Source organism: Theobroma cacao, chromosome 9 (genome assembly GCF_000208745.1).
Source record: "Theobroma cacao cultivar B97-61/B2 chromosome 9, Criollo_cocoa_genome_V2, whole genome shotgun sequence".
NCBI lineage: Eukaryota > Viridiplantae > Streptophyta > Magnoliopsida > Malvales > Malvaceae > Theobroma > Theobroma cacao.
The window spans coordinates 4,417,932-4,433,409 of record NC_030858.1 but is presented as its reverse complement, the minus strand read 5'-3'; the positions used below and the strand labels follow the sequence as shown (position 1 = coordinate 4,433,409).

The window sequence follows — 15,478 nt, the reverse complement described above, 5'->3', positions numbered from 1 at the left end:
TTGAATTTTATTAATATGTCTCAATTCTATTGAATTTATTATTATATTTTTATTGATTTTTGGAAAAAAATAATAAAATTAAAACATATTTCACAAGAAGATATCTTGTTAACGTAAGTAAAAAGTTTTTGTCAATTTCATTATTTCATTTAAAAAATAATAAAATTAAAAATATGACAAAATTTAATATAATTTAATATTAACTTAAAAAATAATAATATTAAAATAATATTCATATAATATAAAAATAATTTTCTCTCGTGCATCATGCATGCCAATTGTCAATGTTATTTTTAAAAAAATAAAATCTCTATAATTAATACTCTTGACATCATAAAAATTATTAATTAATCAAGATATTATTTAATTGATAAATTCATAAATAAATTAATTTATATAATAATTAATAAAAATTAATTTATGAACATTTATTTTAAAATATTAAATTTAATATATGTACTACGTATTATAATTATACGAATATTACTTAATTATCCAATAACGTATTATTATTATTCTACATATTTCTTTAATCAAAATAAATTTATAAATGTAATTAGTCTTATTAAATAGAATTCATGAATCTTTTTATTTTTGTAACTAACTAAAATTACATTCAATATATACTTTAATTAATATATTTCATAAACATTAACTTAAAAAAACATATATAAAAAGAACAATAATAAACATAATCATGATCTCAGTATAACTATAACAAATAAAATGTGTAAACCATTATATAAGTATAACATAAAAAATTCAAATTACACCCAAAAACAATTGTAACAATAGGTGTTAGAAATATTTAACTTGCAAGTGAACTAAGAAACAATCACATTACATAATTTTATTTTATAATACGAAAATATTACATCAGAACTTGTTAATGTAATAAAAAAATTAAAGATAAAGTCCAAAGAGGTATCAATTTCATAAGAAAAAATAACATTTAAATCATAATTTACAAAAATTTTCTAGTTGAGTCATCTATATATATAATTATGATAATAAAAAATTATTAATTTATATATTAAATAAAATTTATATAAAATTTAAAAATATATTATTTTATTAATTTAACAAATTATTAATTTATCATGTTAATTTTAAATTAAAATCGATTAAAAATATTATTTAATTAAAATTATTAATTTAACGAGTGACGAGATCGAGAATTTGAGATTAAATTCGTCACCGACGTCGTTTGGCTCAGCAGATTACGATAGGGGCTGGCTTTCTGCGGAGAGTTGCCCAATCCATGTAATCCACGTGGCAAACAAGTGATGACAGCTGAACATCTCAGCAAATTAAATGCCACCAGACAAACTCCTTCCCTATCTCCTGAGCTTCCTGAATAGTCTCCCGACTGACAAACACTCAACACAATCTGTAGAAACCGAGGAAGAAAAAATGAAACGCTTCCAGTTTTATTAAAGACGAAGAAACGAAGAAAAGGAAGAAAAAAATAAGCCACTTTTATTCTCAAAATCTGCACTTCGTTGCATTTAGAAATAGCAATGACGTGAAGAAGTGAGAGCTTTCTTGCACGCTTTTATTCTCAGTTTTTTGGTTGTTTGAAAGGTGATGATAATGGAGTGTGTTGGAGCTCGGTACTTCGCGGCAATGGCGGTTTCTACGTGCGCCGCGTGGAGGTCACGGAGGGGAAACCTGATGAGGACAAAAACGGTGCTTTCCAAGAATCATCGGTTTATTTCGTTCAAGGTGAGAGCTAGTGGAAGAGGGAGCGAGAGTTGCGTGGCGGTTAAGGAAGATTTCGCTGACGAAGAAGATTTCATAAAAGCGGGTGGCTCTGAACTTGTCTTCGTTCAAATGCAACAGAACAAGGAAATGGATAAACAGTCAAAATTAGCGGATAAGGTTTTCAACTTTTCTTTTCTCTTTTTTTCTTTTTTGAGGAGTTTGATTTTCATTTGATGGAAACGAAAATTAGGAGATACGGAAATTTTCTTTTACCGGGGTTGAATGGAGGCCCTACTGGTGGTTAAAGTTGTGGCTTTTGAGCCACTAGAAATTACTGCCTTTTTTGGATTGCGTTTTTAAGTGGCGACATCAAGATTGTAAAATAGTTTTAACAATTATGACACGTGGAAGTCGCGTGCGTTTGGTTAATAGTAGTTTGTCTAAGCCAATTAGCCTTGAATTTTGGTGGGAAATCGGAAGGAATGAGCAATCTTAGTTTGGTTTCTTGTCTGTTACTGCTTGAAGAGTAGGCTTAATATGCATAGCAATTTGTAAATACTTTCTGTTACTTTAAGGAAGATTTTAGAATGTGTAAGTAAATTATTTTTCTTAGAATTTCCCCTAATTAGAAACTAGAAAAGAAAGTATTGCTTTCTTGTAGTGGGTTTACTGTTTACAGGAGTTTTGTTTTGAGTTCGTTTCAGGTTATATATATGCTTTTTTGCAGTTACCGCCGATATCAATCGGAGATAACGTACTGGACCTGGTGGTTATTGGTTGTGGTCCAGCTGGCCTTGCTCTTGCTGCGGAGTCAGCTAAGTTAGGTTTAAATGTTGGACTAATTGGCCCTGATCTTCCTTTCACTAATAATTATGGAGTCTGGGAAGATGAATTTAAAGGTATCAGTTCATTTTTCTTTTATTATTAAAGACCCATTTCAAGCAATTATTCAGCATTTCTACAATTTGATTTATATATTTATAAGTTCTTCGTATAAGAATTCTTATTTTTTATGCACCTTGATAACATGTAAGTTAATCTGATGTCATTTCCAGATCTGGGACTTGAAGGGTGTATTGAGCATGTTTGGCGGGATACAATAGTGTACCTTGATGATGATAAGCCCATTATGATTGGTCGTGCTTATGGACGCGTTAGTCGACGCTTGCTCCATGAGGAGTTGTTGAGGAGGTAATCACAGCTCCTTGCCAATAATGTTTATGGTCATTGCTTCTTCTGGATACCCTACCATCATTATAATTTGTATTAATTTCCCTAGGTGTGTCGAGTCAGGTGTAATGTATCTTAGCTCAAAGGTTGAAACAATTATTGAAGCTACTGATGGTCATAATCTTGTAGCCTGTGAACACAATCGTGTTGTTCCTTGCAGGTAGGGTAATCTCTTTTTCCCCTACTGCCATTCCTGAATTTTGACCTTTTATTATCACAGCTCCTTTCAAGCGCCTAATGTATTATTATAGGCTTGTTACTGTTGCTTCAGGAGCAGCTTCAGGTAAACTGTTGCAATATGAGGTAGGGGGTCCAAGGGTCTCTGTGCAAACAGCCTATGGTGTTGAGGTTGAGGTAGGAATGTATGATATGCGAATATGCTACTTCAAATTACCAATTTATCATACAGCTTCAATTGTTGACTGCTGTAGAAAATATCTTAATTTTACTGGAGCATGGCCTTCCCGTGCTGAGTTGATTTTAACAAGCTCTATGTGGTACCTTTTTTGATATGGCTTTTCTGTTCTTATTATAATAGTGAAGCAGTGGATTGTCTAATTTTTTGACCATCAGAAACAGTATAATTAGAAACAGAAGCAGTTTCTTTTTCCTTTCATCAATTATATCAATTATATAGGATGCTTATGCTCGTTTTTTTTTTTTTTTTGGGGGGGGGGGGGGTGTGGGGTGTGTAAGTTTATCCTCCTAAAATTACCCTTTATGTGGCAGTGATGGGAGAAAAAATTTTCTATACTTGTTTGACACTTGTTATAACTCTACTAGTTTCATCTTATTATGCCAGGTGGAGAACAATCCTTATGATCCTAGCCTGATGGTTTTCATGGATTACAGAGACTATGCTAAACAAGAAGTTCCTTGTTCAGAAGCCCAATATCCAACATTTCTTTATGCCATGCCCCTATCATCAACAAGAGTTTTCTTTGAGGTTTGCACCATGCGATTAATTTTGTTATTGCTCATATTATATTTCATGATAACATGTAAAATGATTTAGAAAGTTGCACTGCAGGAAACTTGTTTGGCTTCAAAAGATGCCATGCCTTTTGATTTATTAAAGAAGAAGCTCATGTCAAGGTTAGAGACCATGGGAATCAGGATTTTAAAAGTTTATGAAGAGGTAATCTGCGTAACCAAATTATGATATCAGATCGATGGAATGCTCAACACATTCCACTGTAATGGATAAGTAATGTTTTTGATTGTTGCTCAGCTCCAAAACAGGGCTTCATGTCAATCATCTCCTTGCCATTTTATAAGCTATTGACTGTTTTCATATTAATTGATTAGATGAACCCACTTCAAATGAAAACCGTCAACTTTTAACTTCTCAATTACCATCTACGTGAATAGCAGGCCTTCAGCCTTCTAGCATGATAATTATTGTTTGTTTTATGAATTTCCTTTTTTTTTTCACTGAAGGGTTTACAAAATGGAACTTGTTTAAATTCTCAATTTATCCCCAACATATGCTATTTTTTAGGTTTCATAGTCAAATGACACCTTTTCTCCATGAGTTACGTTTTTTACTATTTCCTCATGTATGATTATAAATAATCTGAGACAGCACCTCAAATTCAGAATTTCACCTTCCAACTATAATAGTACAAAATCTGAGAACACAGCGTATCAAAATAGCACACCGAATTCAGTATTCAACTTTCTATCATGGTAGCACATAATTTACAATTGAGTTGGCTTCTGTTCATAATTGTGGTCAATGATGGAGTGCAAAGCTCACTGTTCTTAATCCTGGCTTACATAAAATTAATGCCTGTCTATATCTCCTCTTCTCAATGAGTGGTGTATCTCTATTCATTCCTGACATTCCTGTTTTCCAACTGCCTCAAGAACTTCCATGTGTTTCTGCAGATGATACCAAATTTTTGTTAGCAAGATGGCATTTCTTGGATACTAAATATTAGTTCTGAAACCTTTCAATCTTATGCAGGAGTGGTCTTATATTCCAGTTGGTGGTTCCTTACCAAACACAGAGCAGAAGAACCTTGCATTTGGTGCTGCCGCAAGCATGGTGCATCCAGCTACTGGTGAGAATAGAATTGGGTTAATTGATGTTTCCTTGAGTAATTTGGACTTGATCGTGCCTACCTAAACCTTCTTAAACAGGTTATTCGGTCGTCAGATCATTGTCAGAGGCTCCAAATTATGCTTCTGTAATTGCAAATATCCTGAAGAAGGATCATTCTAAGGGCATGCGTACCAGCGAAAGAAATAATGGGAATATCTCAATGCAGGGTATGCCATGCGATTTATCCGCTTCGCCTCTGAACTTCACTTTTGTTTTAATGGTTTGTAAATATAAATAAGATCTTTCATCTTAAGCAAGACCACCGTAATAGCAATGAAATATTAGTTTTCCATATAAATGATATGCTGCATATGCATGTATTTATATGTTTATATATGTGTTCTAGATATTTCAGTGGTATTATTCAAGAGCATTATGCATATTCTGGTGTACTAATATTATTAATTTCTCTTCATAAATATGATGTGTTAATTGGCATCCTTGGTGGATGTTGTCTTTATGATGCGTCATTTGTCTCTTGCTTGGCTGGTGTGTTTCTATTTGCTGAATTGTTCTTGAGGGTACTGGGATATTCATTGTGATGTGTGATGCGATGGTGCTTTATGTAATTTTTTAAGAACCTAATGTGTGGTATTTGCCTTCTGATGTTGTGTTATTTTAATTTGTTTCAGCTTGGAAAACTCTTTGGCCACAAGAAAGGAAACGGCAGAGGGCATTCTTTCTCTTTGGGCTAGCACTTATATTGCAACTAGATATTGATGGCATTAGAACATTCTTCAACACATTCTTCCGTTTGCCGAGTTGGTATGATTTAACTATTCAATATTTACCATCTGTTGGTGTTTATTTATTAAGAAAATCTAGAGATCTAACTGTTTGCTCTGCACAAGCTCACCCAAATCTTCAGTTTTCAAACTTTGGATTGAGAAACATAACTTCATTCATAACAAACAAACCTATATTAATAGATTTTTTTTTTGTTTTTAATAATATTTTAAACAAATAAATGTTTGACTAGCCTGAGTTGCCCCAGCTTAAAATTACTTAATGGATATAGTTTATTGCAGGATGTGGCAAGGATTTCTTGGTTCTAATCTTTCCTCAGCCGATCTTGTTCTGTTTGCCTTCTATATGTTTGTTATTGCACCAAATGATCTGAGAATGTGCCTTGTCAGGCACCTACTCTCAGATCCAACCGGAGCAACTATGATAAGAACATATATTACACTATAGGTGGTATCTTTTGCATTTCTTCCCTTGTTTGGTTCAATTTGGAATTGCCATTCAAGCAAATATTATTAGGAGCCTATCCACCGCGAAAATAAGTAGGCATTTGTATATTTGTGCATTTGCATGTATATCTTCTTTTGTTAAATACAATGGTAGCATTTTTCTTCCAAAATGTTAGTGCATATATATTAATATTATGTACTTTTTTGTTGAGCAAATAAACTCGAGTTGCAATTATTTTCAAGTGTATTTTGTCTTTAGCATCTGATCAGTTTTCATTTTCTCATGGCTTGTTCACAATTTCCCTCCTCATTCAGTAGCAAACTTCGACCGACCGAAAAGATGGAGTGGGAGTTTATGCTTGGATGTTAACTTAAGTCTTTACATTCGATGTTTAGTCAATGAAATGATTCTAACTTTCAAAAAAAAAAAAAGTCTTTACATTTGATGGCAATTACGATGATATTTTCACTCGGTCAAACTTGTCCATAGATTTTGTCTTGACAAGATGTTCTGCTGCCAACATTATACTAAACAATTTTAGTGGGTTGAATAAATTACCTAACATGAAAGGGGCCTGGTCCGCCTGGAGGTTCCATTTGCACTCAGTGGAAGCTAAAAACATAGAATAAAGGATCAGCTTGTAAAATCAGTTTGCCCTTTATTTAAAGTGTGTTAGTGAGAATTACTGATACGGCCAGGTTGGATGCAGGTTGTAGTTTTGTCTTTATTTATTTATTTATTTTAGAGATTGTGTTATCAGTTCATGAAATCTGCAGTTTGATAATTGAGATGTCCATCATAAAAAGGTCAAACGATGCCACTATACTCGAATTACACTAGGATCTATCATTCTGTTATTTAGTTTTGAGGAGGGCATTGCGTACAAAAGAAATTTTCTGGACAAAAATCAGAACTAAAGAAAGCTTGTGGAGTTACAGAGTAAGTTCTGTTTCGGCATCTGATGCATCCGCTCTTGCATCCTACAATTGCCAAAAAAAATTGCAGACTGTGCATTGGAAGCTATTTCAGGAGCTTTGATATTGTATTTTTCTGTTTTCTGACTCTTCCAAGGGAATTGATCCAGATACATGCCCCCCACCATGTATCATAGTTGTCTACACCAAACCGTTTTGGGTCAACTGCCCATGTGGAGACGAAATGACTAAGAACTTGCGCTGGGAAATTTCTTAAATACCACTGGCGGCAATACACGCTTCCAGATAAATGCCAGACCCGTGACATTGGCCAACTATCAGCCATTCAGTTTGAAGGTTTCAACTCTGGCGGCTTTGACTTCTAGACTTTAAGACACAGGCTGGTGATCAATCATTTCAATACCACTGGCGGGTATGGAAATTTCATTGAATTGATTATTCTTAATCAAAGGTTGGGTCTCGACCCTATAGGCACTCGGGTTTACTTGAATTTTGATTCAGAAAGCAACTATTAGCAGTTTTGGCATAACACTTGAGTCTCTGCTCAAGCACATTAAGGTTTTTATCCATGGATTTCATTTCCCCTCTGATCAGCATAGTTGACAGGTTATGCACAGCTATGGCTCCGCGGATAAGCAACGTTATCCATTTGGACAGAAGGATACAGTCGTTCACAACTGAAGTAGATGAACTCAAGGACCAGAGAGATGACTTAAGGTCACGGGTTGAGCGAGCTGAACTGGACGGATCAAGACGTACAAATGAAATCCAGAGGTGGCTGGCAAGAGTAGAAGTTATTGAAGCTGAAGCTACCTCCATTATAGAGAATCTTGGACAGAGTAGGCATGGCTTGGGGTGCTTAAATGCAACTTGCTGTTCAAAATACAATCTGAGCAAGGAGATTATAGAGAAGCTGAAGGAGATAAGTGAATTGAAGTGGAAAGGAGCTTTTGAGAAACTAGTGACAGAGCCGCATCCTGCTCCTGTTGAGGAGAAACCATGTAGGCCAGCTGTTGGCATCAGCCTGATGTTAGACAAGGTCTGGGAGTTTCTTGAGGAGGATAAAGTGGGAATTATGGCATTATATGGAATAGGTGGAGTAGGGAAAACAACCCTTCTGAAGACCGTCAATAATGCATTTCTCGGCCGAGCTCACAATTATGATGTAGTTATATGGGTCTTGGTCACTAAGGAATTTGTAGTGAGTAAGATCCAACAGGCCATTGTGGCAAGGTTAGGATTGCCCTGGGAAGAAACTGAAGCCAGTGAACTACGAACTTCAAAGATTTACAATGTTTTGAAAAAGAAGAGATTCCTCCTATTGCTGGATGATATTTGGGAAAGAATTGATCTCGGGGATATTGGAATTCCTCTTCCTGATGAGGAAAATAAATGCAAGCTGATATTTACAACACGTTCCATGGACGTGTGTACTGACATGGATGCACATCGGAAGCTCAAAGTAGAATTCTTGGACGAGGAGAAATCATGGCAATTATTCTGTGAGAAGGTCGGCAGAATGGAGATTTTAGAGTCACCACCTATTAGAAATTACGCTGAGACCATTGTCAGAAAATGTGGAGGTTTACCACTTGCCTTGATCACAGTGGGGAGAGCCATGGCGAATAAGGAGACTGAAGAAGAATGGAAGTATGCAATTGAATTACTCAACAAATCTCCATCTGAACTTCGAGGTATGGAAGATGTATTTACCCTCCTAAGATTTAGCTATGACAATTTGGAGAATGAAACAACAAAAACGTGCCTTTTGTATTGTGCTCTATTCCCTGAAAGCTATTCCATTGAGAAAGAACAGCTTGTAGAGTACTGGATTGGGGAAGGATTCCTTGACAGTTCTTATGACAGTAATGCCCATAATAAAGGGTATGCTGCAGTTGGTTCCCTAAAAGTAGCCTGCTTATTGGAAACCGGCGAAGAAGAAACCCAAGTAAAGATGAATGATGTTATCCGAAGTTTTGCCTTATGGATAGCATCTGAATCTGGACTAAACAAGGGAAAGTTTTTGATAGAGGCAAGCTCGGGCCTTACTGAAGCGCCTGGAGTTAAAAACTGGGAAGGAGCAGAGAGGATTTCCTTGTTAGACAATGGAATCACTGTACTAAAAGAAATACACAAGTGTCCGAATCTGTTGACTCTGCTGCTTCAGTGGAACAATGGTCTGAATCGCATATCAGCTGACTTTTTTCAATCAATGTCTGCTCTTAGAGTCCTGGATTTGTCATTTACAAGCATCAGAAAGATCCCAGTGAGCATCAATCAATTAGTAGAGTTGCGTCATCTTAATTTAGCAGCTACAAAAATAACCACATTGCCTAAAGAGCTAGGAAGTTTAACAAAGCTGAACCACTTGAATCTCTTGCGCACATACTCTCTTCGAACAGTTCCACGTGAGGCTATATCTGGACTTGCAGATTTGGCGGTCTTGAATTTGTATTACAGTTACAGTTGGGAAGTTCAGAATGTTGAGGGCAAAGCTGAAGTCGGATTTGAGGAATTGGAGACCTTGAGACACCTCCGCATCCTTGGTTTAACCATTTCCACAATAACCTCCCTGAACAGGCTCTCTGGTCTGAGAAATTTAGTTAGATGTATACAATATTTACACATAAAAGAGTGCGAAGGTTTACCACAATTAGAATTGTCTTCAGCTTCCGGTTATGGTAAAACGTTGAGAAGACTTAGCATCAGAAACTGCTATGACTTGAATTACTTGGTAGTGGATGCCGAGGATCGAGAAACGTGGCTGCCTAACCTGGAGGTTCTAGCCTTGCAAGGCCTACCCAACGTAACTTCAGTGTGGAAAACCCCAGTGAGAAAAGCAAGCCTGCAAAATCTGCGCTTGTTGAATATCTGGTATTGCCATAGACTGAAGAATGTTTCATGGGTATTGTTACTTCCAAGGTTAGAAGTAATTTACTTGTTCTACTGCAAGGAAATGGAAGAGTTGGTAAGCGGAGAAGAGAAACTAGAGCCTGACTCACAGGCATTTTCAAGGCTTAAAACTATATCCATCCGTGACCTACCTGAATTGAGGAGTATCACTCCATGGGCATTGGCTTTCCCCTGCTTGAAGAGCATTGCCGTGATTGATTGCCCAAGGCTGAAGAAACTACCAATCAGAAACCATAATTCCTCAAACCTGCCAACAGTGTACTGTACTAAGGACTGGTGGGATGGATTGGAGTGGGATGAACCCAACACCAAATATGCTTTCCTTACCGACTTCACATCAAATTGAAGGAGCATACACTTCGTGATATTTGGTATGTCATGCTTCCATGAAAATGGAACTTTGATTTTCAACCACTATAACCAGGTCTTCCTTTTCCTTCATTTTCTTTTGTAGATATATATTGTCTTAATTAGAAACTCTCAATTTCTAAATATATGGCTGGAGGACTCCTCGGGATCAAAAGTAGGATTAATATCATAATTAAAGTTCTCTGTCATACTCAAAACAATCAGCACTGAGGTTCAACAAACAGATTTGAGACAAAATTGAAGCTTCATACTAAATGAGTTAAAAGTAATATAGAAAAAGAAAATGTAAAAGTTCAAATGCTTCAGGCTAACAGTCATTGAATTTAAATTAATTAGAGTCACAATTAGATTACATCTTTAACAAAATTATGAGTATGACAGTTTCCCATATCTAATATAGCCTCTTTCTAGCACCCTGAAATTGAAGGAATATGAATTGTATGACAACGAATCTCAGCAGATGATGGCTGGTATGTAGGTGGCAAAATGCTGGTCTTCAACTGCATCCTTGAAGGGGACATTCTGTCCAGACAGAATGGCAGAAATGAAAAAACCAAAGCCTCTTTTGTACCCTCTAAGACATCTGCCACATGTCAAAAGCCCACAGTAAGCCCCCAGGCTCCATGTTGTACTCCCTAAATATGCCCAATGTTAAATTTAATAATAAAGAAAGGAAGAATTGAGGGGTACAAATTCAAGAGAACTCAAGACTTTGAAGAGTTGTTCCCTTTCCACTCAAGATGGTGATGAGGGATGACATTTATTATTAGCGTTTCAGCCCACAACTCCGAGAATCTTGCAAGCTTTGTAGATGCTTTTCAGCGTTTGGATTAACTTAATCCAATTTAAACACCTTTTGATGGGCATCTCAACTCAAGACAGGAAAGGTAGAAAGGCTTGACTCTTGAGGTAATCGGAACAAGCAAATTGAACTGTTCTTGGCTCCTTAAGTTTGATTGATGCCCCATTGAGCAATCTCGCCTTCCCAATGCTATTCTAGAATCCATCACATGACAAATGATATTGTTCCAATTTTGTCGGGATATGTCCCAAAAGGACAAAGTTTTACCACTCAATGGCTAGTGGATTGGAATCCGAGATGTCCTTGAGCCCGTGGTAACTTAAGACATAGCAATTGATCAGTGCTGGAAAGAGAGCCATCACTGATGGAATTTAGGCAAGATTACATGCAAATTATGGGATGCCACCTAGGTTTCCAGCCCTTTTTTCACATTATCAGACATCAGTATTTGAAAATCAGAATCTTTTTGTTTGGAATTGTGGTATAAAAAAAATCTAATCTAAATTAGATCATTTAAAAAGATCTTAATTTTTTTTTAAGTAAAATACCCCACCTCTTAAATTTTAATCAAAATGTCAAATAGGTTCATTAATTTCAAAATGATCACTCTATCCTAAAAGTGTAAAAACTATTAACAGAAAATATAAAAAGATTAAAATATTTTTTATTAATTTAAAAAATTATTATTATATAATTTTTTAAAAAAATAAAAAAATTCAAGGAGCATCGATCAGTGCTCTCAGCTTCCCAAGAGAGGAGAGCACCAATGATTTGTTTTTTAAATTAATAAAAATTATATAATAGTAATTTTTAAAATTAATAAAAATAAAATTATTCTTTGAACATTACCACATCATCAAACTAACGGAAACAGTAATGATTGACTAATTGTTAAACCTATATGTCCAACAGAAGATTTTTTTACAATAGAGTGTTTATTTCAAAAACTAATTGACCCATTTGAAATTTCAATTAAAACTTAAAAAGTGGAAGTATTTTATCTTAATTTTTTTAATATAATCATCAATTTATATGAATTTTAAATAATAAAAAAATTTAATCTGTAAATACCAATGTCAGTGAAAATTGTTTTTTTTACTATTCAATGTCAATAAAATTGAGATAACATTAAATAATTTAAAATTTTATATATATTAAAAAACGATTATGATTTTATATTAAAATAACATAATTCTGACAGAATCTAACACTTAAAAGAAGTGATCTCTTCCTCAACTTCTCACTCAAGATTGTGTTGGGCATTGTGGTTATGAGCAAATTTTAAGATTCTACAATGCTTGAAAAACGCTTATCTTTAGCCTTTAATTAATCCAATCCAAAGAATTGCTTTCATGAGCATCATATATATATATATATATATAATTAAAGATAATAGCAAGAATGGCGCTTTGAAAGAGAATGTGGTAAAGGCCTAATGTCACCCCCAGCAGCCCTGCTTTTGTTTATCAATTGGCATGATTAGCAAATTCAGTGGTTCTTAGTACCCAGAATTTTATTTAAACAACATAAAGCATATATACTTTATGCTAAGCTCAAAATATTATATTTATATGATTTCTTAGATTTTTGTCAAGCTCACATTGGTTGATACCCTTTGTAGGGGGATGGAAAATTTTTAATCTTACCATTATTCTTCTTTAGACTCAACAAAGACAGCCATTACTCAAACCATATTCCTTAATCTGTTGTTTCAACAAATAATCAATAATAACCAATGCCCGTCAAATTTTTATTGGTTACTCAATTCAACAAAGGGATACTCTTATTGACATGTACTTAACATGCCCAATTGATTACTGGGTTGCAAAGCGATAAGTTAATTAACAAAAAAGATAAAAAGGAATATTATTGATTACTATGGTAATTAATTAATTAGAATTTGAGTCTATAATGCACTAAATTGTGCTTGAATTGGGATACGTATCTCCAAACATACCATTGCAGCCTGCCACATGGAACGATTATACTATCTGAAACAGATGGAACAAATCAAATTTGTACAGTATAGCTTCTGTATGTTAAACAAAATGGACAGTATAAAAACATGCATGGCTAGAATTTAAAAGTGATGCTACTGAAGGAGATGACTCGCGCCCTCTCTGCCGTCCTGCATGCTTAATTTCCCACGGCTGCCGGCCTTCACCTTAATTTCCATTGAAAAAGTATACCTTTTCTTTTTTGCAATTTATAAAGTTTCCAGATGACAGTCAAGACATTAATTAATATATATATATATATATATATATTCTTTGTTTGGCACCAGCAAGACCCTAACTGTAGAAACTAAGAAAAAGAAAGCAAAAATAAATAGATAAACAAACATAAGAAAGGGAAAGGAAAAATTTAGACAGTTGGATTGAAGGGTTTTTCTTTGTTCATTGTTCCTTTAGAGATTAAAGAAGCAGGAGGAGCCAATGAGGGCTAATCATGTGTTATGGAAGGATTAAACCTCATAGATATTCTCATCTGTGATGTCATCACCACCAATTCTCACCTTCTATAAGAGCGCTGCAACCTCTCATCATATCTTCACTCAAGGAAACACAGATCTCTTTGCTCGTGCAATAGTAACCTAGAGCCTTAGGATGAAGCAGGATTGGGCAACGAGATAAGAGCAATTGTCGTCGTGCGAATACTTGACCAGGTCTGTCAGGAAGGTGACAGAAGAGAGTGAGCACACAGGGTTCTTTCTTGCATGAGTGCCTCATGCTTGAAACTTTATGTGCTTGCTCTCCTTCCGTCACCCGCCTCTTTCTCTCCCCCACTATATATCTTTTGTAGCTAGTAATCTGAATTAAAGTTTGTCAATTGTTACTTTTAAGTGCACATCGACTTGTTGGTTAACTTCTAGGTTCAAACCATTACTCAATCACTGCTAGATAAAGTGTTCTTCCTTGTCAAAAGAGTTAGATTTGAATTTTTTTTTTCAAAATAAAAGAAAATCGTTCTTCCATTTTCATAATTCCTGACAATCAAAATCTTTGATTTTGATAAGTATGACCTGCTTCATGGTTTAACAAGGTTCCTGTGTATATACAACTATGCAAAGCACACATCACTAACTCTACATTCAGTGGAGTATGTCCTTTCCTTGTTTTCCTTCATTTTCTCCCCTCTTTTTCCTTTTATGCAGAGTCAATTTTAAAAGGTCGGACGGTGAAGCTTAGAATTTGAAGTTCATTTGAAAGATTGATCACAAAATCCATCCCACAACCAAACCCGTACAACTAAAGCTGACACATGCTAGTTTATGGGGTTTCTGTCTGATGTGCAAGTAATCAATTTCCAATCAGTAACTCTTCTATTGGTTAAAATCAGTGTTCAGATCTTGAAAAATCCTTTAAACCTATTTAAAATTTGGGTTTTCCACATCATTTATATGTTTTTAATTAAAGTGTCTAAGCAGTTAGCACCTTAGCAATATGAATAAGCAATAACCCTAAAAAATACTATTTCTTCATGTACATCTCATAATTAGTACTGTTAATTAGTTGCTAAGAATCTCTCCCTAATCTGTGGGTCTGCTGATGTTCCATTAGAGATTGCCTTTTCTCCATGAACACTGAGCCCTGATCTTCCTTTTCAATTTTCCTTTTATAAATCTGAATATATAATATATGTTGCTCTTATCCTTTTTTAAGGACTAGAGTTAAGAGTTTAAACTATTGTGTTCATAATTGGCTCGTCTAAATATGCAACAAAAATTATTATTACTAACAGTTTTAATATCTTTTTTTTTGTTTTGTAAAGAAGTTGAAAGCCAAAATTAATGCATTTTGAACCTTAATTTTTAACCTTCCTAAATTGAAGTAATAACTGTTAAGTCAAATTTTAGTTTAAGATCAAAATTAGCTTACCATATGATGTAATTTATGAAAAATAAAATAAAATAAAAAAGAGTAGATTCCTGTTCTTTTCTTTTTATTCCCCTTCAGGGTCTCTTTAGTTTCCACCTCAAGGAAGGTCGATTTGGTTTCACTGCAAGGTTGCCACTTCTTCATCACTACTGTATACTTACATATCTCTTCGAATCAAGCACAGAATTTATTTTCATAAGATGTTGTTAACGTTACTGCTACGTACATTAAGAAAAGTTACAGCAATCCTGGCAGCATGAACATTCCAAAAGCTTTGGAAAACCATAGATGATTGAAAATTTCTGGACCAATCTATAATTCCATAAGGTGTCCATGGGGGGGGGGG

General features: G+C 34.8%; 2 protein-coding genes across 2 annotated transcripts; both read left to right on the top strand.

Annotated features, from left to right (window-relative positions):
• Window positions 1,334–6,476, top strand: LOC18588358 (lycopene epsilon cyclase, chloroplastic). The gene is made up of 11 exons (XM_018128326.1): window positions 1,334–1,881; window positions 2,432–2,603; window positions 2,760–2,895; window positions 2,984–3,094; window positions 3,186–3,288; window positions 3,737–3,880; window positions 3,965–4,072; window positions 4,904–5,000; window positions 5,080–5,208; window positions 5,674–5,806; window positions 6,070–6,476. Exons 1-11 carry the CDS (start codon window positions 1,588–1,590, stop codon window positions 6,233–6,235), a joined length of 1,593 nt encoding a protein of 530 aa, XP_017983815.1. The 5' UTR covers window positions 1,334–1,587; the 3' UTR covers window positions 6,236–6,476.
• On the top strand, window positions 7,468–10,591 carry LOC18588357 (disease resistance protein RPS2). Its single transcript, XM_018126578.1, has one exon. The coding sequence runs from the start codon at window positions 7,739–7,741 to the stop codon at window positions 10,427–10,429; it is 2,691 nt and encodes an 896-aa protein (XP_017982067.1). The 5' UTR covers window positions 7,468–7,738; the 3' UTR covers window positions 10,430–10,591.

Coding starts and splice junctions, on each gene's coding strand:
- LOC18588358 (XM_018128326.1), top strand. CDS start 1,588: ATGATAATGGAGTGTGTTGGAGCTCGGTACTTCGCGGCAATGGCGGTT. Junction 2,604..2,759: donor CTGGGAAGATGAATTTAAAG/GTATCAGTTCAT, acceptor TGTCATTTCCAG/ATCTGGGACTTGAAGGGTGT. Junction 5,001..5,079: donor CATGGTGCATCCAGCTACTG/GTGAGAATAGAA, acceptor CTTCTTAAACAG/GTTATTCGGTCGTCAGATCA.
- LOC18588357 (XM_018126578.1), top strand. CDS start 7,739: ATGGATTTCATTTCCCCTCTGATCAGCATAGTTGACAGGTTATGCACA.